This window comes from Bos taurus, chromosome 12 (genome assembly GCF_002263795.3).
Source record: "Bos taurus isolate L1 Dominette 01449 registration number 42190680 breed Hereford chromosome 12, ARS-UCD2.0, whole genome shotgun sequence".
NCBI lineage: Eukaryota > Metazoa > Chordata > Mammalia > Artiodactyla > Bovidae > Bos > Bos taurus.
Window position 1 is genome coordinate 70,522,540 of NC_037339.1, and position 22,246 is coordinate 70,544,785.

The 22,246-nt window shown below is 40.2% G+C and overlaps 1 protein-coding gene across 1 annotated transcript in view; it reads left to right on the forward strand.

Annotated features, from left to right (window-relative positions):
* LOC101906567 (ATP-binding cassette sub-family C member 4-like) overlaps positions 1-22,246 on the forward strand; it is a 378,587-nt gene that overhangs the window by 181,424 nt on the left and 174,917 nt on the right. The window contains 3 exon segments of the mRNA XM_025000155.2: positions 2,739-2,930; positions 13,376-13,470; positions 13,696-13,782. Of these exon segments, the coding sequence (XP_024855923.2) occupies positions 2,739-2,930; positions 13,376-13,470; positions 13,696-13,782 (374 nt within the window).

A 22,246-nucleotide genomic window follows, 5' to 3' on the forward strand; every position in this document is an offset into this window, starting at 1 on the left:
GCTTTGTAGTATAGTCTGAAGTCAGAGAGCTTAATTCTTCCAGCTCTATTGTTTTTTTTTTTTCCTTCTCAAGATTACTTTGGCTCTTTGGGGTCTTTTATGTTTCCAAACAAATTGTAAAAATTTTTGTTCTAGTTCTGTGAAAAATGCTATGGGCAATTTGACAGGGATTGCACTGAATCTGTATATTGCTTTGGGTACTATAGTCGTTTTCACAATATTGATTCCTACATTCCAAGAACACAGTGTATCTGTTCATGTCATCTTTGATTTCTTTCATCAGTGTCTTACAGTTTTCTTCATTTTGGTCTTTTGTCTCCTTAGGTAATTTTTTTCCCTAAGCATTTTATTCTTTTTGATACAATGATGAATGGGATTATTTCCTTAATTTCTCCTTCTGACTTTTTGTTGCTAATAACACAATTATTTTTTCCTTTGAGAAAGATCTTTATTAGTTTTTTTGGCAGGAAGACAGAACTTTCCTTCAGCATCCATTGCAAGAATGTCTGCCTCTGGTTTGCTTCTTTGTTTGTTTGTTTGTTTTTGCTGCACCTGTGAGGTATGTGGGATCTTACTTCCCCAACCAGGGATCAAAATCATGCACCGAGCAGTGGAAACACAGAGTGTTAACCACTGTACCACCAGGGAAGTCCTGCCAGTGGTTTCTTATTGGGGAAGGACTTTTCTTTGACTTTTCATGCTGCTATAAGGAAAACAGTTTTAATTAGATGTATCTAGAACAGCATTTATCTAGATGTGTTCCATGGAACATTTATTTTGCAAGATTTCATGGTCACACAGATCTGGGTAAATGCACATTATGTTTTCCTTCTTGGTGCTTCATGTTGTACAGTTGGAAACAGCTTGTTGGGAATTTGGACATCTTATTAAAGGAAACTATTTATGTGACAGCTGTTCAGGATGGACAGAGACATGGGGACTTCCTTTTCATTACAGTGGCCCCTCCATGAAGTCTGCAGGTTGCAAAGGCTCTTCCAGGAAGCTCTGAGCATTTCCTCACGTAACTTGACTTGGTCTCATCAGTGCATGTGTAGTAAAGGTGCAGCCATGTGCTGGAGCAAAATATTTGGATGTGAGCAAGACCCTGATGCCCCTGCCCTCCAGAGGCAAGCAGGGTCCTGGGTGAGACCAATACGCAGGCAGATTATTTCAGCTTAGTGTGATGTGGATATACACATACCACATCTATGTGTTGTTAAACATTTGAAGTAAATATGCAGCTGTCAGTTCAGCTCAGTTGCTCAGTTGTGTCTGACTCTTTGTGACTCCATGGACTGCAGCATGCCAGGCCTCCCTGTCCATCACCAACTCCCGGAGTCCACTGAAACTCATGTCCATTGAGTTGGTGATGCCATCCAACCATCTCATCCTCTGTCGTCCCCTTTTCCTCCTGCCTGCAATCTTTCCCAGCATCAGGGTCTTTTCAAAAGAGTCAATTCTTTGCATCAGTTGGCCAAAGTATTGGAGCTTCAGCTTCAGCATCAGTCCTTCCAATAAATATTCAGGACTTATTTCCTTTAGATGGACTGGTTGGATCTCCCTGAAGTCCAAGACACTCTCAAGAGTCTTCTCCAGCAGCACAGTTCAAAAGCATCAATTCTTTGGAAATCAGATTTCTTTATAGTCCAACTCTCATATCCATACCTGAGTACTGGAAAAACCATAGCTTTGACTAGACAGGCCTTGGTTGGCAAAGTTATGTCTCTGCTTTTTAATAAGCTTTCAAGGTTGGTCATAACTTTTATTCCAAGGAGTAAGTGTCTTTTAATTTCATGGCTGCAGTCACCATCTGCAGTGATTTGGGAGCCCCCCAAAATAGTCTGTCACTGTTTCCACTGTTTCCCCATCTATTTGCCATGAAGTAATGGGACCAGATGCCATGACCTTAGTTTTCTGAATGTTGAGTTTTAAGCCAACTTTTTCACTCTCCTTTTTCACTTTCATTAAGAGGGTCTTTAGTTCTTCTTCACTTTGTGCCATAAGGGTAATGCCATCTGCATATCTGAGGTTATTGATATTTCTGGCAATCTTGATTCCAGCTTGTGGCTCATCCAGTTCAGCAATTCTCATGATGCACTATGTATATAAATTAAATAAGCAGGGTGACAATATACAGCTTTGACATACTCCTTTCCCTATTTGGAACCACAGCTATACTTTGAAAGAACAAAATGTGGAAATCTAGATGTGAGATGTGCACTCAAGAGAGTGATGATTTCCTTTAGGATGGTCTTTTGCTCTTTGGACACAACTCACTTCAGAATTCTTTTAATAATAATCTTTGGATATATTGTTCACATGTAGCTTTTTAATAATAAGTGTTTGTCAAGTAAAGGATACCTGGATACAGGAAGAACTACTTGAAACATTGGATACATGAAATACACATCCTGCTGCACTGCTGTGCTAGTTAAGAATGTTTAACTTTCTTAGCTAGACTTTTCTGAGTATAATTTTTTATTTGGGGGAAAATTCTGAGCAGTTTAGGTTGTTATAGTATTATATTAATGTTTCTTATCAACCATTAGTAGTACGTGGACCAATGGGGTTCTTTTCTTTTCTTTTTTTTTTCGCAATTGCCAGGGATCTACTTCATCCTGTTATAAATGAAAGGGTTCTATATTGTACCAAGGGCAACGGTGGGGTCTGCTGTACTACGGGTCTTGTTCTATCCTGAGTGCTGCCTGTTCACATGTGTGTGTTGCCATCTGTTTCAGTCATCACTGTTAAGCGCTGTGCTGGGGGAGCTGCCCCCAAGCCAGGGACAGGTCAGCGTGCACGGGAGGATCGTGTATGTGTCTCAGCAGCCCTGGGTGTTCTCAGGAACTGTGAGGAGTAACATTTTATTTGGGAAAAAATATGAAGAAGAACGGTATGAAAAAGTAATAAAGGCTTGTGCTTTGGAAGAGGTGAGTAATGACTTTTGAGTTGCATATACTTAAATTTCAAATAATGATAGTGTTGGTTTAAACTACAGAGTTTATTAAAGTTTTGTTTCAAATTTTGAAAGGTTTCTGGGTAAATATACACATGTAACCCAGCTGTTTCAATGGCCAATGTGATAGCAGCACTTACAGAAATGCCTTTAGAAAGTAGTGGGTGGTTGTTTAATTTTATAAGGTTTTATTCACTTTTTAATTTCTTTCTTTAATGAATGATTACAAAAATTTACAGAAATAGTATAGTATAATGAACTCTCATGTACCACCCCCAGCTTTAGCCAAGATCAGCTGGTGGCCAGTTTTGCTGCATCTCTACCCCTGACCCCTGCCAGCCCCACACCCACCCCAGAGTATTCTGAAGCAGATCCTAGACATCAGGTTTGTTCATCTGTAAACATATCATTAGTTTTCTCTACAAGATAGGATAGCCTTTGGGAAAAAATTGCCACATTATTTTACCTGAAAAATAGCTCAAATACTTGAATATCATCAAGCTTCTAGTCTGTGTTTTTTTTTTTTAATTAATTAATTTATTTTAATCAGAGGCTAATTATTTTACAATATTGTAGTGTTTTTGCCATACATTGACATGAATCAGTCATGGATGTACATGTGTTTCCCATCGTGTCCCTCCCTCCTACCTCCCTCCCCATCCCATCCCTCAGGGTCATCCCAGTGCATCAGCCCTGAGCACCCTAATTATAAATCGAACTGCACTGGTGATTTGTTTCACATATGATACTTTACATGTTTCAATGACATTCTCCCATATCATCCCACCCTTGCCCTCTCCCACAGAGTCCAAAAGACTGTTCAATAAATCTGTGTCTCTTTCTCTGTCTTGCATACAGGGTTATCATTACCATATTTCTAAATTCCATATATATGTATTAGTATACTGTATTGGTGTTTTTCTTTCTGGCTTACTTCACTCTGTATAATAGGCTCAAGTTTCATCCACCTCATTAGAACTGATCCAATGTGTTCTTTCTAATGGCTGAGTATATTCCATTGTGTATATGTACCACTGCTTTCTATCTATTTCATCTGCTGATGGAAATCTAGGTTCTTCCCTGCTACTTGCTTACTGCTAAGTCGCTTCAGTTGTGGTCTGACTCTGTGTGACCCCATAGGACGGTCAGCCCACCAGGCCCTCTGTCCCTGGATTCTTCCAGGCAAGACACGAGTGGGGTTGCCATTTTCCTTCTCCAGTGTTATGAAAGTGGAAAAGTGAAAGTGAAGTCGTCTCAGGTCCTTGTCCGATCCCTCAGCGATCCCCATGGACTGCCAGCCTTGCAGGCTTCCTCCTGTCCATGGGATTTTCCCAGGCAAGAGTTACTGGGAGTGGAGGTGCCATTGCCTTTCTCCAGGGTTGCTTCCGATGTCCTGGCTATTGTAAACAGTGCTGTGATGAACACTGGGGTACACGTGTCTTTTTCAATTCTGGTTTCCTTGGTGTGATTGCCCAGCAGTGTGATTGCTGGGTCATAAGGCAGTTCTATTTCCAGTTTTTAAAGGAATCTCCACACTGTTCTCCATAGTGGCTGTACTAGTTTGCATTCCCACCAACAGTGTAAGAGGGTTCCGTTTTCTCTGCACTCTCTCCAGCATTTATTGTTTGTAGAATTTTTGATAGCAGCCATTCTGACTGGTGTAAGATGGTACCTCACTGTGGTTTTGATTTGCATTTCTGTGATAATGAGTGATGTTGAGCATCTTTTCATGTGTTTGTTAGCCATCTGTATGTCTTCTTTGGAGAAACGTCTGTTTAGTTCTTTGGCCCATTTTTTGATTGAGTCGTTTATTTTTCTGGTATTGAGCTGCATGAGCTGCTTGTATATTTTTGAGATTACTTCTTTGTCAATTGCTTCATTTGCTATTATTTTCTCCTAATCTGTGTTTACATGTTGTTAATCATATCATTGAGGAATCTCTTTCACCATTGTTGAAATCAGACTCTGTATGAGGTCTGTCCATTGTACTTGGTTGATGCCTTCTTGCTCCATTTCAGTCTCTAGGTTTCCCTCTCCACTTCATTTTTGACTTGTAGTTTATTCTTTAAAGAAAATCAAATGCTTTAACATTTCCTTTTAATACTGCATCTTTTACTATGGAGAGGTTGTTTTCAGGAATGGCACTGAGTTTCACAGGAAATGGCAAGATGAAATGTTTAACTGTATATTGGGGTATAAATTAGTGAATAATGAAAACTAAACCTACCTGATAGGAGAATATCATTTGGCAAAAAAAAGAAAAAATTAAATACTGGTAAATACTATGTTACTCTCTTGGGTTAGAAAAATCAGTGAATAACAATGTTAAAGGGCTTCCCCTGGGGTCTATTCAGTGCAGTCTGGACATCTGATTTCTTTTATATTGTGAAGAAAAGGATGGGACAGACTTTCAAAGTTGTGGGGTTGAAGGCTTCAGACCCACTTTCTGAGGAAATAGTAATTTTGCTTGAGCAATGGCTTGAGTTTCATAGATTATATCAGGTGAGTACCATTTTATGATGATGTGGACAAACAAAATTGCTTGTTTAACTGTCTTATTTCTTTCTCCTGGGTTATTGTTAATGGATGATTGTGCTTTTGCAGAAATGATGTCGTTAGCAGTAATGAACTAGATTTTTATTAAATGACATACTTACTGTGTAAGAAAATAAGAGGGAAAGCAAATGTAAGACAGTGAGACAATAGCTCTCATTTATTGAGTCCATGTGCCAATCTGCTTTCTGTGTATCACTCACACATGTACACATATACATACATAAAAAAAATACGAGTTATGAATCTTTTACCAGTGTCTTTGATGTTACCACCTCATTTTATAATTGGTAAAACTGAGTCTTGGTGAGAAGAAATGACTCACCTCAATACTGGCAGCTCAGGTTCGGAGCTGTTTCAGCAGCACTCTAGACTCCACAGTGCCATGCTACCTTTCAATTGAGGAAGTTTATAAGGAACAACTTATTTAAAAAATTGGGTGATTTATGAAAGTGGGATGGGAAATAAATAGATTTCGGGCATTTCATAAGAAACAGGTTAATAATTACCTTAATCAAGTTGAGTTTTTGATGTCCAGATCAGGCTCCAAAGACCCAGGCCACTGTGCGGCTGTTTCTTTTATGACCTTGCCTTTCTGGTAAAGCTCAGCATTATCTTTTGCCCCACACTTGAGCATCTCTGAAGAGCAGGTACTGGGACAGTGGCTGTCATTCAGTATTTCCGATGGGAGCTGATGCTTTGCTGCAGCCACATGGGGTGACTGGACCAGTAATGTGGGCGGTGTCCTGGGGCTTCACCCAGCCTAGGGCATGTGTGCAGCACAGACCCTGGTGGGAAGGGGACCTGCAGGACCGGGCTGCACAGTGATTCTTCTGTATGTGATGTGGTGTTTATAAACACGGACTGCTCTCCTGTTTTCTGCATGTTTGGGTTATGGAGTTGGGGCCCCTTGTGTCCATTTCCTCCCTGGCAGGAAGGGAGGGATCAGAGAGCAGAGTCTTGTCCCCAGCTTTGTCACTTGCTCACTGTCACTCTGGACATGTCCTGTTACCTGCCTGGACCTCTGATGTATCTGCAGTAAAACAAGGACTCTGGATCAGAGGGTATCCAGGAGGTTTTGTTACTGCTCTGAAATGTCATCTGTGACTATGATTAGCAAGGGGTCAGCAAGGTTTTTACACCTGGGAACCACCTAATGAGATTCTTTGCTTATCTTTTTTTGAATCCCTATATCAGTGGGTGGGCATAATACTTCCATAGATAATAGGGGTTTCTAGAACTATTTTGACCTATAGTTACAGAAACTGTATGTGTAGTAGAAAAGGCTTGGCTTTTGGAGAGAAACAATCTTAGTTGTTAACTCTGGGTGTTTATCTCAATTTATTTTCTTATTGAATGCAAGGAGAGGTGGAATTATTTTAAAGGCTACAGGCCATGCATGTGGAATGCAAACATGCCAGTGTTTCAGTAAATGGTAGCTATTTTTACTATTATAGCCCTTTCTCTACAAATATACATACATATAAATGAAGATGCCTCCTCACTGTTTTCCCTAACCCCACTGCCCCCAAATCCGGGAGCAGTAAAAAGAGCAAATTTTCTTGTATTACATATGTTAATTACAACATGATATATTATACTAGATTTAATTGAAGTAAACATTTAAGTTCATTGAGCTGAAAACATTTCTATTAATATGATAAAATAGGGAGAAATGAAGTAATCACAGTGGCAAGATCAATTCAGACTGATGACATCAACTTCAAGGCCCAGGAGTCAGAGGCTCAGGAATTGAGTCTGTTTCTGTGTTCGCTAGGTGCATGATCCTTCATCTGTAAAATAGAGAATATAATACTATTAACCTCATAATGTTGTTTTGAGGATGAAATGCAGGAGAGATTTTAAAGCACCTGATTGCTAGGGACATAACAGGCACTTTATAAATGTTAGAATAATTTTGAAAAAATTAGCTGTTAATTTTAAGCTCAGTAAGTTTTTGGTAAAACACATCCATAAAATATGACATGTAAGAAAGAAGGTATTTGAATATTTAACTTCCATTATTTAAGTTTATATTTATGTAGGTGCTCTGTACATAGTACATTATGTAAAGGCATTCCTCAGAGCAGTGATGTGACCTCACTTAGTCTCAGTTTCCTCATCTGTGAAATGGGGCCAGTACTTCCTGTGCAGCTTGTTGTGAGGATTAGAGATAAACAGCATTGTGGTCCACCACAGATCTTACCCTCCAGGAACTGAGAGACACCTTGTGCATGTATACAAATGATGGACCAGAATAAGACAGTCCTTCATGAGAGATGAGAGATGTAAGTAGAACTTTAGGAGACCAGTAGGAAGAGATGAGTCCAGGATGGGTTCATGGGAGAGTGTGTTTTGGCTGAGCCTGGCAAGATGGGCGGGATATTGACAGGATGTGAGAGGAAGGGCGATTCCAAGTGGAAGAAAAGCTGTAAGAAAGACAAGACATCTGCTGTTTGACTCTGGAACCCAGCCTTCCTCTGTCAGGGCCTCATTAACAGTTTCAACAGTCTACTGTGTGGTGTTTCTACACTAAGTCTCCACCATCAGTGAAGGGCTCTTCATGTTCTTCTGGATGGATGGCATCAAGAATCAGCAGCACCATTTCCTAGTTTGCCTCTAGTGTGTGTGTCTGCTGTTCAGTAAGAATTGGTTAAATTTAACTTCGAGGAAAATAACGTGAATAAGAACACCTTCCTGTCAGTGGGAGGAACTGTAATATATGCTCAACTCAGGCTTTTCCCTTTAACCTAATCTGAAAATGGTGGCTGGGAATTAACCTGACTTGGATTTTACTTCAAATACTTTGAAATTGTTTTCCCATCTGTGGTTTGTCCATGAATAATTGTCAGAGCAATTGTCATTCTAGCAAAGTAATGTTCAAAATTCTCCAAGCCAGGCTTCAACAGTATGTGAGCCGTGAACTTCCAGATGTTCAAACTTGATTTAGAAATGGTAGAAGAACCAAAGATCAAATGGCCAACATCTGTTGGATCATCAAAAAAAAAAAAAAAAAGCAAGAGAGTTCCAGAAAAGCACCCACTTCTGCTTTATTGACCACGCCAAAGCCTTTGATTGTGTGGAACACAACAAACTGTGGAAATTTCTTCAAGAGATGGGAATAGCAGACCACCTTACCTGCCTCCTGAGAAATCTGTATGCAGGTCAAGAAGCAACAGTTAGAACTGGACATGGAACAATAGACTGGTTCCAAATTGGGAAAGAAGTACATCAAAGCTGCATATTGTCACCCTGCTTATTTAACTTATATGCAGAGTATATCATGAGAAATGCTGGGCTGGATGAAGCATAAGCTGGAATCAAGATTGCAGGGAGAAATGTCAATAACCTCAGATATGCAGATGACATCACCCTTATGGCAGAAATCCCAGAGGAACAAAAGAGCCTCTTGACAAAAGTGAAAGTGGAGAGTGAAAAAGTTGGCTTAAAGCTCAACATTCAAAAAAAGAAGATTATGGCATCTGGTCCCAACACTTTATGGCAAATAGATGGGGGAAACAGTGAGTAACTTTATTTTCTGGGGCTCCAAAATCACTGCTGATAGTGATTGCAGCCATGAAATTAAAAGACGCTTACTCCTTGGAAGAAAAGCTATGACCAACCTAGATAGCGTATTAAAAAGCAGAGACATTACTTTGCCAACAAAGGTCCACCTAGTCAAAGCTATGGTTTTTCCAGTGGTCATGTATGGATGTGAAAGTTGGACTTTGAAGACAGCTGAGCACCAAAGAATTGATTCTTTTGAACTGTGGTGTTGGAGAAGACTCTTGAGAGTCCCTTGGACTGCAAGGAGATCCAACCAGTCCATCCTAAAGGAGATCAGTCCTGGGTGTTCATTGGAAGGACTGATGTTGGAGCTGAAACTGCAATACTTAGGTCACCTGATGTAAAGAGCTGACTCATTTGAAAAGACCCTGATGCTGGGAAAGATTGAAGGCAGGAGGAGAAGAGGACGACAGAGGATGAGATGGTTGGATGGCATCACCGACTTAACAGACATGAGTTTGAGCAAGCTCTGGGAGTTGGTGAGAACTGAACTAAATTGTCAGAGTCAAGGAGGCACTCAAAGTCCTCCCACCAGACCTGGAGAGAGAGTGCTTGCATCTTATGCTCTGACTGTGCTAAATGAAGGAGTGGATTCAGGTGCCTTTTCTAGAGCATGGTTGAGATTGCTGTGCTACAATGTGGTGCTCTTTTGAGAAAGAAATGAAAACAACATAAAATCAAAGCATAAAAGCTAAGTGGAACAGTTTGTGAAGACTGTCAACAGTGAAACAGAAGCCAGGTAAACAGTTGTGTCTGTGTGTGTGTGTGTGTGTGTGTGTGTGAGGCTGGGAACCTATCTTAAAATGGCCTGTTGTTTTTCTCTAAAGCCAAAAGCATGAGATGATAATTTCTGAGCTCCACAAAGAAAGAAGGTGCAATAATGAATTTCCACAACAGAGCTATTGCTGCCTTTCATTGGATGCACTCCAGTTTAAGCTTTGAATGAGCAGGGAACCTGTGTGCCTGTATGTCTTTGTGGCTGTCAGGGAGGGTTATGATGGAGACAATCTCTTTTTCTTTTGGTCACATGCTTTGCATATTGTGATCCAGACTATGAGCAGGGTCCCATTGTTGGCTTGATGTGAAAATAGGTCTCAGTCACCAATAGCAAGTTACAATCAATTCATGTCCTTTTTTTTATTTATGGAGGGTGTTCATATGTGTGTTTTGATTCTCACAGCATCATTGAGTTTAGTGACTCTTGTTTCTGCAGCACATTCTGTAGAAAAGGAAAGTGAGACTTAGGGAGATCAGACAACTTCTTATCCTGGAGACCCTACTGTGCCACGTGCTTTCTCCCCAAATTTGCTAAAGTAGAGACAAAAGAGGGCTTTATCTGCAGACAGGTACTGCTGGGCATCATAGATTGATGCCTGATGGGTTTAGTAGATAACAAACTCCCCCAAACTCTGTTTGTCTGTGCCAGGATCTGTCCAGTGGTAATTACAGGCAATCTAAGATTTGTAATATAATGCTGTGTAACATAAACTTTGGTTGTTATCTTGTCATTTGGGGATGTTCTTATTATCTCCCCCCCAACCCCCACCAGATACTCTGATTTGTCTACTTAGTTCTTAAATAATGTAAAATTATAACTTTTGATAGATTTCCAGATTCTCAAGTTGAAACTTCATATCCTTCTTAGCTTTGAGTTTTTCCTGCTTCCATGAACAAGAATCTACTTAGTCCAGCAGTTTTTCTTGGTGTCCCTTGAGCACACTGTTTCTTTCCCTTTGATTTTTCATGCAGACTGTTCCATCTTTTTTTTTTTATGCTTCATTTTATAGCAGTTTTAGGTTTATAGAAAAATTGAGCAGGCACTGAAGAGTTCCCATACACTCCATCTTCTGATTACCCCTCCCCCAGTTTTCACTATTATCATCTGCATTAGTGTGGTACATTTGTTACAATAGATGAACCCAAAACAACACATTATTATTAACTAAAATCCACACTTTACATTAAAGTTCATTTTTTATTGTACATTTCTATGGGTTTTGACAAATACGTAATGTCATACATTCGCTAGTACTTTATCATACAGAGGTTTTACTGCCCTAAAAATCTGTGCTCTGCATCTTCATCTTTCCTCCTCACTCAACCATTAGTGGTCACTGATCTTTTTCATGTATTTATAGTTTGCCTTTTTCATAGTGTTTTAGAGTTAGAATCATACATAATGAAGCATTTTCAGACTGGCTTCTTTAATTTAGTCAAATGCATTTAAGATTTCCACACATGGCCTGATAACTCATTCATTTTTATTGCTAAATAATATCCCGTGGTATGGTTGCACCTCAGTTTGTTTCTAAATGCAGCTAGTGAAGGCCATCTTTCTTGCTTCTAGTTCTTAGAAATTATGAAAGATACTGATATGAGTATTAAGGTATAGGTTCCTTTGTGGACATACATTTTCAATTCATATGGGCAAATATCTAGGAGAATGATTACTAGGTCATGTAGTAAGCCCCATGTTAAACTTTGTAAAAAAAAGTGCCAAAATATCTTCCACAATGGCTGTGCCATTTCACATCCTGTTAGTAATGAATTATAGTTCCTGTTGCTCCACACCCTCTTCAACATTTGGTGTTTTCAATGTTTTGAATTTTAGCCAGTCTAATAGGTATATAGTAGTATCTTGTTGTTTTGATTTGTAATTTCCTAATGACATTTCTGTCAAATATCTTTTCATATGCTTATTTTTTTCTGCTTCCATTTCTTGTACTGATCTCATCAGTCTACCACTTGCCTTAAGTATCACTGTGGAAGACACAGGTCAGGTATTATCTCTTCAGAGAGCGTGGGAAGCTGAGGCTGAGATCAGTAAAATGTTTTGTTTAAGACACATTTACTCCTTGATAAAGTAAGACCTGTGCCTTCACCATGGCATCCCACTCCAGTACTCTTGCCTGGAAAATCCCATGGATGGAAGAGCCTGGTAGGCTGCAGTCCATGGGGTCGCTAAGAGTCAGACACAACTGAGCGACTTCACTTTCACTTTTCACTTTGATGCATTGGAGAAGGAAATGGCAACCCACTCCAGTGTTCTTGCCTGGAGAATCCCAGGGATGGGGGAGCCTGGTGGGCTGCCGTCTATGGGGTCGCACAGAGTCGGACATGACTGAAGCGACTTAGCAGCAGCAGCAGCAGCAGCAGTGCCTTCACCTCCTGGGCCACCAGCTCTCACACCTGTGTCTCTAGCACAGACCTTCACACCTGCATGCCCAGCTGCACTGTGACACCACTGGGAGGTCATCTCAGCTTGTCCACAAGAGAAGTCTCCTAAACCTGCCTCCACCATCTTCCCCAACTCAGTAAATGGAGACCCTGTCCTTCCCCTTCCTCACCCCAGACACCACAGTCCTCTTCTCTTACAGCCCACACCTGTCCCATCAGCAGGTCTTCCAGACTCCACATTCCAAGTGTGTCTGGAGTGTGATCCCCTCTCTCCATTCCTGCTGCTTCCACTCTGGTCCTGGCCACTGTAATCTCTCACCTAGATTATTCCAGTAGCCTCCTCACTTGTACTGCCCTCACCTTTCTCCCATTATTGTCTGTTTTCCACAAAGGGCAGGACTGATTTCTTAAAAATCTCAGACCATGTCAATACTCCCCTTACTTCTTTATTGAAGTGACCCCAGGCTCCTCCTGCTCTGTCTCCACCCTCACTCCCCTCATTCTTACTCTGCTCTGCTCTCCTGGCCTCCTTGCTTGTCTTGAACCCCTTGGGCATCTCCCCGTGGCCCCTGCACTTGCCCCTCCCTCTGTGTGGAGCAGCCCCTCCAGGTCTGCCTGAGCCCCTCCCCACCCCAGATCTGCTCACACCCTCTCCGAGCAGAGCCCTCACACCCCAATGTGGACTCACTTCCCCCCTTTACTCCCGATCTGCCTGAGCCGGCTTCCTTTTCCTTCCTGTCCTCAGTACTTGTGCTCAGGTTAATTTTCCATATCATCCGTCTCCCACCATGGAAAGAAATTCTGAGCATTTGTTTCCTCATGGCTGAATTCTTGTGCCCAGAATGATGCCTGCCATATAGTTGATGCTCAATAAATACCTGTTATAATGGTTAAATGCATAAATGCTCTGAAAAAAATATAGAATGAAAACACATTAAAAGCCCTGAGAAGGTTTTTTTTTTTTTTTTCAATGTTCAAAGTTACAATTTAGTTGCTATGAAAAATAAGCACACTGCTGCTGATCAAACACTTGTATGAATTACTAACGCTGAAGGGCTAAGATGGCAGGAGGACAACATTTTCAATTCTTTGTTTTTTTTCCCCTTTTCTCTCTCTATGTAGGATTTACAGTTTCTGGAGAATGGAGATCTAACTGTCGTAGGAGACCGAGGAACCACACTGAGCGGGGGGCAGAAAGCCCGGGTCAGCCTCGCCAGGTATATGGCACTTCAGTTGTCATCCTGCCCCTCCTTCTCCATGGCTCCTAGTGGACATGAGCACACAGACCCTGCTCACCGGGTGGGCCTGTGTGAAGCAGGGTCTTGGCTCTTTCCCTAGGCTCTTGGAATGAACATAAAGAGTTTTCGAACACTGTCTTGGTTTAGAGATGAGACTCAGGGAGTGTAAAGTGTCCTCTCCTGATGTCTCTCTATGTTTTCTAGAGCCCTGTATCAGAATGCAGACATCTACCTCCTGGATGATCCACTCAGCGCTGTGGATGCAGAAGTCAGCAGGCACTTGTTCAAACAGTGAGTTTGCTCCTATTGTCTATCATTTCTGCTTTCCAGGAACTCTGTACAGATCAGGAAAGAGCTCAAGAAAGCCTTTGTACTTTGGGAGACTCAGCTCACTCTGCCTGGTATCTCTCTTTCCCCTCCCTTCCCCTCACAGAAGATCCATCATAGAGAAATTTTGCATCATGCTGAGGTCAGGACAGGAAAATAGAGCAGGTGCTTCCACTGTGTGGAGGACAGTGGGGTCTGTGCTTTAGGCAGTGAGGGATAGATGGCAGATTTCCCCCTGCTACTTGTAGTTGCTGAATCCAGACACCAGGGATAAGAAGGACGATGAATAGGGTGGTCTGGTGGTCTAGTGGTTAAGAATCTGCCTTGCAATGTAGTGGACATGGGTTTTATCCCTGTTGGAGAACTAAGATCTCTTATGCCATGGAGTAACTAAGCCCATGTGTTACAACTGTTGAGCCTGAATGCTCCAGAGCCTGCGCACCACAGCTTGAGAGTCTGCATCGCAACAAAAGATGCTGCATGAAATGACTAAGACCTGATGCAACTAAATAAATAAATAAATATTTAAAAAGAAGAAAGATGATGCATGCTTTTTCTTTTCTTCTTCTTCTTCTTTTTTTTTTTTTTTGTTTATGTGTCAGGGGGAAATGTTCTGCATAATCTTGAGTCTAGAGTGACCTTGTGAAATTACAGGAAGCTCACCCTGCCTCTGGCATCACATGTTCTATACGCACAGCCTGGTGATTTAGACATAGCCTTTTCTTAAAGTTGTCCAGGGAACAAGACCTCAGACTTCCCCCAGTCATCCATGCTGGTCCCACACTCACCTCCAATGCTTGGCTCATGCCGTCCCCTCTGCCTGACATCTCTTTTCTCCTCTCCTCACCTTCTCGTTCTTTTTTTTTTCCCTCTGTGTAACACTTTAGAGGTATTTTTTGACTTATTTTTTTAAAATTTTAATTGGAAACTAATTACTTTACAATATTGTATTGGTTTTGCCATACATTGACATGACTCCGCCACGGGTGTACATGTGTTCCCCATCCTGAACCCCTCTCCCACCTACCTCCCTCCCCATCCCATCCCTCACTGGGATTGACCCAGAGGGATGCATGCTTTTTAAATTGGAGAATGGGACTAGGTGACCTACTACTTGGCTGCCAGTTCTTTTCCTCCATCATTTGTTCAAGGCCCATTAGAAGCCAAGTTTTTAGTACTGGTATATGGCTTCTGTGGAAAGGCCTTGTTGGTTTATTTTGCTTGTCATTCCATTGGTTTGAAATTCTTACTAAAGTCAAGAATTTCAAAGTGATTTATTCCTCACCAGCATATGGCCTCAAACATTAAAATTGCTTCATTGATGCTTAGTAGAATGAATACTTAGACCCACATGTAGGGTTAACTTGAATTTGAAACTAGGTATCTAGAATCTGACTCTTTGTGTCTGGATTTAGTTGTTGGTAGTTCTTGTTTGACCACTGAATCCCTGAGGTAGAAAGACTCTGATGTTTTTCTGTGTATAATGTGTCCTAATACATGCTCACTGAGACCTCTGGTGGAGTCTAGATGGGTCTTTTTGAAAGTCTTCCAAACTTTCTTTTTCTGAAGCAGCATCCACATCTACTCCATCTTGCTGTTGTTCACCTTGGTGAAGCCAAGTCCTTCCAGCTGCACTTATTAAAGCCCTGCTGTGTGCCCTGAGATTGATGCCCTTAGAGATGTCACTGCACAAAACCTCTTAGTTTACAAAGCAAGATGGTCAGCCATGAGAAGGGAAGGACCTACACTGGTCAGTATTAAGGGAGACCAGGATGCTCAGCTCTCATTCCTGCCTGTAAGGAAACCTGTCTCTACGTGGAGCTTGTTAAGACAGAGGGCTGGGAAAAGGTCAGCAGCTCAGTTCAGTTCAGTCACTGAGTCATGTTTGACTCTTTGTGACCCCATGGGCTGCAACATGCCAGGCCTCCCTGTCTATCACCAAATCCCAGAGTTTACTCAAACTCATGTCCATTGAGTTCGTGATGCCATCCAACCATCTCATCCTCTGTCATTCCCATCTCCTCCTGCCTTCAATCTTTCCCAACATCAGGGTCTTTTCAAATGAGTCAGTTCTTTGCATCAGGTGGCCAAAGTATTGGAGTTTCAGCTCCAACATAAGTCCCTCCAATGGATATTCAGGACTGATTTCCTTTATGATGAACTGGTTGGATCTCCTTACAGTCCAAGGGACTCTCAAGAGTCTTCTCCAATACCACAGTTCAAAAGCATCAATTCTTCGGTGCTCAGCTTTCTTTATAGTCCAACTCTCACATCCATATATGACTACTGGAAAAACCATAGCTTTGATTACCTGGACGTTTGTTGGCAAAGTAACATCTCTGTTTTTTAAGAAGCTGTCTAGGTTAGTCATAACTTTTCTTTCAAGGAGTGAGCATCTTTTAATTTCATGGCTGCAGTCACCATCTGCAGTGATTTTGGAGCTCCCCAAAATGAAGTCTGTCACTATTTCCACTGTTTTCCCATCTATTTCCCATGAAGTGATTGGACCAGATGCCATGATCTTCTTTTTCCAAATGTTGAGTTTTAAGCCAACTTTTTCACTCTCCTCTTTCACTTTTGTCAAGAGGTTCTCTAGTTCTTCTTTGCTTTCTGCCATAAGGGTGATGTCATCTGCATATCTGAGGTTATTGATATTTCTCCCTGCAATCTTGATTCCAGCTTGTGCTTCATCCAGCCCAGCATTTTTCATGATGCCCACTGCATACAAGTTAAATAAGCAAGGTGACAATATACAGCCTTGACATACTCCTTTCCTGATTTGGAACCAGTCTGTTGTTCCATGTCCAGTTCTAACTATTGCTTCTTGACATTTAGAGGGTTTTAATACAGAATAGTAAGTGCTGAGTGAAAGCAGAAGTGGCAGCTGGAGGCTTTCACTGAAGTTGGAAAGTTCCCTGTGCCCAGGGCTGGGCAGGAAATGCCCTGGGGGCCTGCAGGCTGGGCTGGTGTGTGGAGCCTGAGAAGAGGACCCAGTTCTTTTTTTTTTTTAAATTAATTAATTAATTAATTTTACTTTACAATATTGTATTGGTTTTACCATACATTGACTTGAATCTGCCGTGGCTGTACATGTGTTCCCCATCCTGCATCCCCCTCCCAATCCCTCCCCATCCCATCCCTCTGGGTCATCCCAGTGCACCAGCCCTGAGCACCTTGTATTATAAATCGAACCTGGACTGGCAATTTGTTTCACATATGATAATTTACATGTATTAATGCCATTCTCCCATATCATCCCGCCCTCGCCCTCTCCCACAGAATCCAAAAGACTGTTCAATACATCTGTGTCTCTTTTGCTGTTGCATACAGGGTTATCGTTACCATCTTTCTAAATACCATATATATGCATTAGTATACTGTATTGGTGTTTTTCTTTCTGGCTTACTACACTCTGTATAGTAAACTCCAGTTTCATCCACTTCATTAGAACTGATTCAAATGTATTCTTTTTAATGGCTGAGTAATATTCCATTGTGTATATGTACCATAGCTTTCTTATCCATTCATCTACTGATGGACATCTAGGTTGCTCCCATGTCCTGGCTATTATAAATAGTGCTGCAATGAACACTGGGGTACACGTGTGTCTTTCAATTCTGGTTTTCTCAGTGTGTATGCCCAGCAGTGATTGCTGGATCATAAGGCAGTTCTATTTCCAGTTTTTTAAGGAATCTCCACACTGTTCTCCATAGTGGCTGTACTAGTTTGCATTCCCACCAACATTGTAAGAGGGTTGCCTTTTCTCCACACCCTCTCCAGCATTTATTGCTTGTAGACTTTTGGATAGCAGCCATTCTGACTGGTGTAAGTTGGTACTTCACTGTGGTGTTAATTTGCATTTCTGTGATAATGAGTTATGTTGAGCATCTTTTCATGTGTTTGTTAGCCATCTGTATGTCTTCTTTAGAGAAATGTCTATTTAGTTCTTTGGTCCACTTTTTGATTGGGTCATTTATTTTTCTGGAATTGAGCTGCACGAGTTGCTTATTTTTGAGATTAATTCTTTGTCTGTTGCTTTGTTTGCTATTATTTTCTCCCATTCTGACGGCTGTCTTTTCACCTTGCTTATAATTTCCTTTGTTGTGCAGAAGCTTTTAATTTTAATTAGGTCTGTTTGTTTATTTTTGCTTTTATTTCCAGTATTCTGGGAGGTGGGTCATAGAGGATCCTGCTGTGATTTATGTTGGAGAGTGTTTTGCCTATGTTCTCCTCTAGGAGTTTAATAGTTTCTGGTCTTATGTTTAGATCTTTCATCCATTTTGAGTTTATTTTTGTGTATGGTGTTAGAAAGTGTTGTAGTTTCATTTTTTTACAAGTGGGGTTTACCAGTTTTCCCAGCACCATTGGTTAAAGAGATTGTCTTTTCTCCATTGTATATTCCTTCCTCATTTGTCAAAGACAAGTGTCCATAGGTGCGTGGATTTATCTCTGGGCTTTCTATTTTGTTCCACTGATTTATATTTCTGTCTTTGTGCCAGTACCATACTGTCTTGATGATGGTGGCTTTGTAGTAGAGCCTGAAGTCAGGCAGGTTGATTCTTCCAGTTCCATTCTTCTTTCTCAAGATTGCTTTGGCTATTTGAGGCGTTTTGTATTTCCATATAAATTGTGAAATTATTTGTTTTAGTTGTCTGAAAAATATCCTTAGTAGCTTGATAGGGATTGCATTGAATCTATAGATTGCTTTGTGTAGTATACTTATTTTCACTATATTGATTCTTCCAATCCATGAACACGGTATATTTCTCCATCTATTTGTGTCCTCTTTGATTTCCTTCACCAGTGTTTTATAGTTTTCTCTATATAGATCTTTTGTTTCTTTAGGTAGATATATTCCTAAGTATTTTATTCTTTTCATTGCAATGATGAATGGAATTGTTTCCTTAATTTCTCTTTCTGTTTTCTCATTGTTCATGTATAGGAATGCAAGGGATTTCTCTGTGTTGATTTTATATCCTGCAACTTGATTATATTCATTGATTAGCTCTAGTAATTTTCTGGTGGAGTCTTTAGGGTTTTCTATGTAGAGGATCATGTCATCTGCAAACAGTGAGAGTTTTACTTCTTCTTTTCCAATTTGTATTCCTTTTATTTCTTTTTCTGCTCTTATTGCTGTGGCCAAAACTTCCAAAACTATGTTGAATAGTAGTGGTGAGAGTGGGCCACCCTTGTCTTGTTCCAGACTTTAGGGGAAATTCTTTCATTTTTCACCATTGAAGATAATGTTTGCTGAGGGTTTGTCATCTATAGCTTTTATTATGTTGAGGTATGTTCCTTCTATTCCTGCTTTCTGGAGAGTTTTTATCATAAATGGATGTTGAATTTTGTCAAAGGTGTTCTCTGCATCTACTGAGATAATCATATGGTTTTTATTTTTCAATTTGTTAATGTGGTATATTACATTGATTGAGTTGTGGATATTGAAGAATCCTTGCATTCCTGGGATTAAGCCTACTTGGTCATGATGTATGATCTGTTAATATGTTGTTGGATTCTGTTTGCTAGAATTTTGTTAAGGATTTTTGCACTTATGTTCATCAATGATATTGGCCTATAGTTATATTTTTTTGTGGCATCTTTGTCAGGTTTTGGTGTTAGGATGATGGTGGCCTCATAGAATGAGTTTGGAAGTTTACCTTTCTCTGCAATTTATCTGGAAGAGTTTTAGTAGGCTAGGTATTAGTTCCCTAAATTTTTGCTAGAATTCAGCTGTGAAGCCGTCTGGTCCTGGGCTTCTGTTTGTTGGAAGATTTCTGATTACAGTTTCAATTTTCATGCTTGTGATGGGTCTATTAAGATTTCTATTTCTTCCTGGTTCAATTTTAGAAAGTTGTACTTTTCTAAGAATTTGTCCATTTCTTCCAAGTTGTCCATTTTATTTGCATATAGTTGCTGATAGTAGTCTCTTATGATCCTTTGTATTTCTGTGTTGTCTGTTGTGATCTCTCCATTTTCATTTCTAATTTTGTTGATTTGATTATTCTCCCTTGTTTCTTGATGAGTCTGCCTAATGGTTTGTCAATTTTATTTATCTTCTCAAGAACCAGCTTTTGGTTTTGTTTATTTTTGTCTCTTTTGTTTCTTTTGCATTTATCTCTGCCATAATTTTAAAGATTTCTTTCCTTCTACTAACCCTGGGATTCATAGTTTCTTCCTTTTCAAGTTGCTTTAGATGTAGATTTAGGTTATTTATTTGACTTTTTTCTTGTTTCTTGAGGTAAGCCTGTATTGCTATGACTGTTCCCCTTAGCACTGCTTTTACAGTGTTCCACAGGTTTTGGGTTGTTGTGTTTTCATTTTCATTCATTTCTATGCATATTTTGATTTCTTCTGTGATTTGTTGGCTATTCAGCAGCATGTTGTTCAGCCTCCATATGTTGGAATTTTTAATAGTTTTTCTCCTGTAATTGAGTTCTAATCTTACTGCATTGTAGTCAGAAAAGATGCTTGGAATGATTTCAATTTTTTTGAATTTACCAAGGCTAGATTTATGGGCCAGGATGTGATCTATCCTGGAGAAGCTTCCGTGTGCACTTGAGAAAAAGGTGAAATTCATTGTTTTAGGGTGAAATGTCCTATAGGTATTAATTAGGTCTAACTTGTCTATTGTATCATTTAAAGTTTGTGTTTCCTTGTTAATTTTCTGTTTAGTTGATCTATCCATAGGTGTGAATGGGGTCTTAAAGTCTCCCACTATTACTGTGTTATTGTTAATTTTCCCTTTCACACTTGTTAGCATTTGTCTTACATATTGTGGTGCTCCTATATTGGGTGCATATATATTTATGATTGTTATATATTCTTGTATTGTTCCTTTGAACATTATGTAGTGTCCTTCTTTGTCTCTTTTCACAGCCTTTGATTTAAAGTCTATTTTATCTGATATGAGTATGGCTATTCCTGCTTTCTTTTGGTTTCTATTTGCGTGGAATATCTTTTTCCATTCCTTCACTTTCAGTCTGTATATGTCCCCTGTTTTAAGGTGGGTCTCTTGTAGACAACATATATAGGGGCCTTGTTTTTGTATCCATTCAGCCAGTCTTTGTCTTTTGGTTGGGGGCATTCAACCCATTTACATTTAAGGTAATTATTGATAAGTATGATCCATTGCCATTTATTTTATTGTTTTGGGTTCGAGTTTATATACCCTTTCTGTGTTTCCTATCTAGAGAAGATCCTTTAGCATTTGTTGGAGAGCTGGTTTGGTGGTTCTGAATTCTCTCAGCTTTTGCTTGTCTGTAAAACTTTTGATTTCTCCTTTATATTTGAGTGAGATCCTTTCTGGGTACAGTAATCTGGGCTGTAGGTTATTTTCTTTCATCACTTTAAGTATGTCTTGCCATTCCCTCCTGGCCTGAAGGGTTTCTATTGAAAGATCAGCTGTTATCCTTATGGGAATCCCCTTGTGTGTTATTTGTTGTTTTTCCCTTGCTGCTTTTAATATTTGTTCTTTGTTAATTTGATTAATATGTTTCTTGGGGTGTTTCTCCTTGGGTTTATCCTGTTTGGGACTCTCTGGGTTTCTTGGACTTGGGTGATTATTTCCTTCCCCATTTTAGGGAAGTTTTCAACTATTATCTCCTCAAGTATTTTTTCATGGTCTGTCTTTTTGTCTTCTTCTTCTAGGACTCCTATGATTCTATGTTGGGGTGTTTAACATTGTCCCAGGGCTCTCTGAGGTTGTCCTCATTTCTTTTAATTCCTTTTTCTTTTTTCCTCTCTGATTCATTTATTTCTACCATTCTATCTTATACCTCATTTCTGCCTCCATTATTCTCCTGTTGGTTCCCTCCAGAGTGTTTTTTATCTCATTTATTGCATTATTCATTATATATTGACTCTTTTTTATTTCTTCTAGGTCCTTGTTAAACCTTTTTTGCATCTTCTCGATCCTTGTCTCCAGGTTATTTATCTGTAACTCCAATTTGTTTTCAAGATTTTGGATCATTTTCATTATCATTATTCAGAATTCTTTATCAGGTAGATTCCCTATCTCTTCCTCTTTTGTTTGGTTTGGTGGGCGTTTATCCTGTTCCTTTACCTGCTGGGTATTTCTCTGCCTTTTCATCTTGTTTATATTGCTGTGTTTGAGGTGGCCTTTCTGTATTCTGGTAGTTTGTGGAATTCCTCTTTATTGTGGAGGTTCCTCGCTGTGGGTGGGGTTGTACGGGTGGCTTGTCAAGGTTTCCTGGTTAGGGAAGCTTGTGTCGGTGTTCTGGTGGGTGGAGCTGAATGTCTTCTCTCTGGAGTGCAATGAAGTGTCCAGTAATGAGGTTTTAGATGTCAGTGTGTTTGGTGTGACTTGGGCAGCCTGTATATTGAGGCTCAGGGTTATATTCCCGTGTTGCTGGAGAATTTGCGTGGTATTAAGACTCTGGAGCTTGTTGGCCCTTGGGTGGTGCTTGGT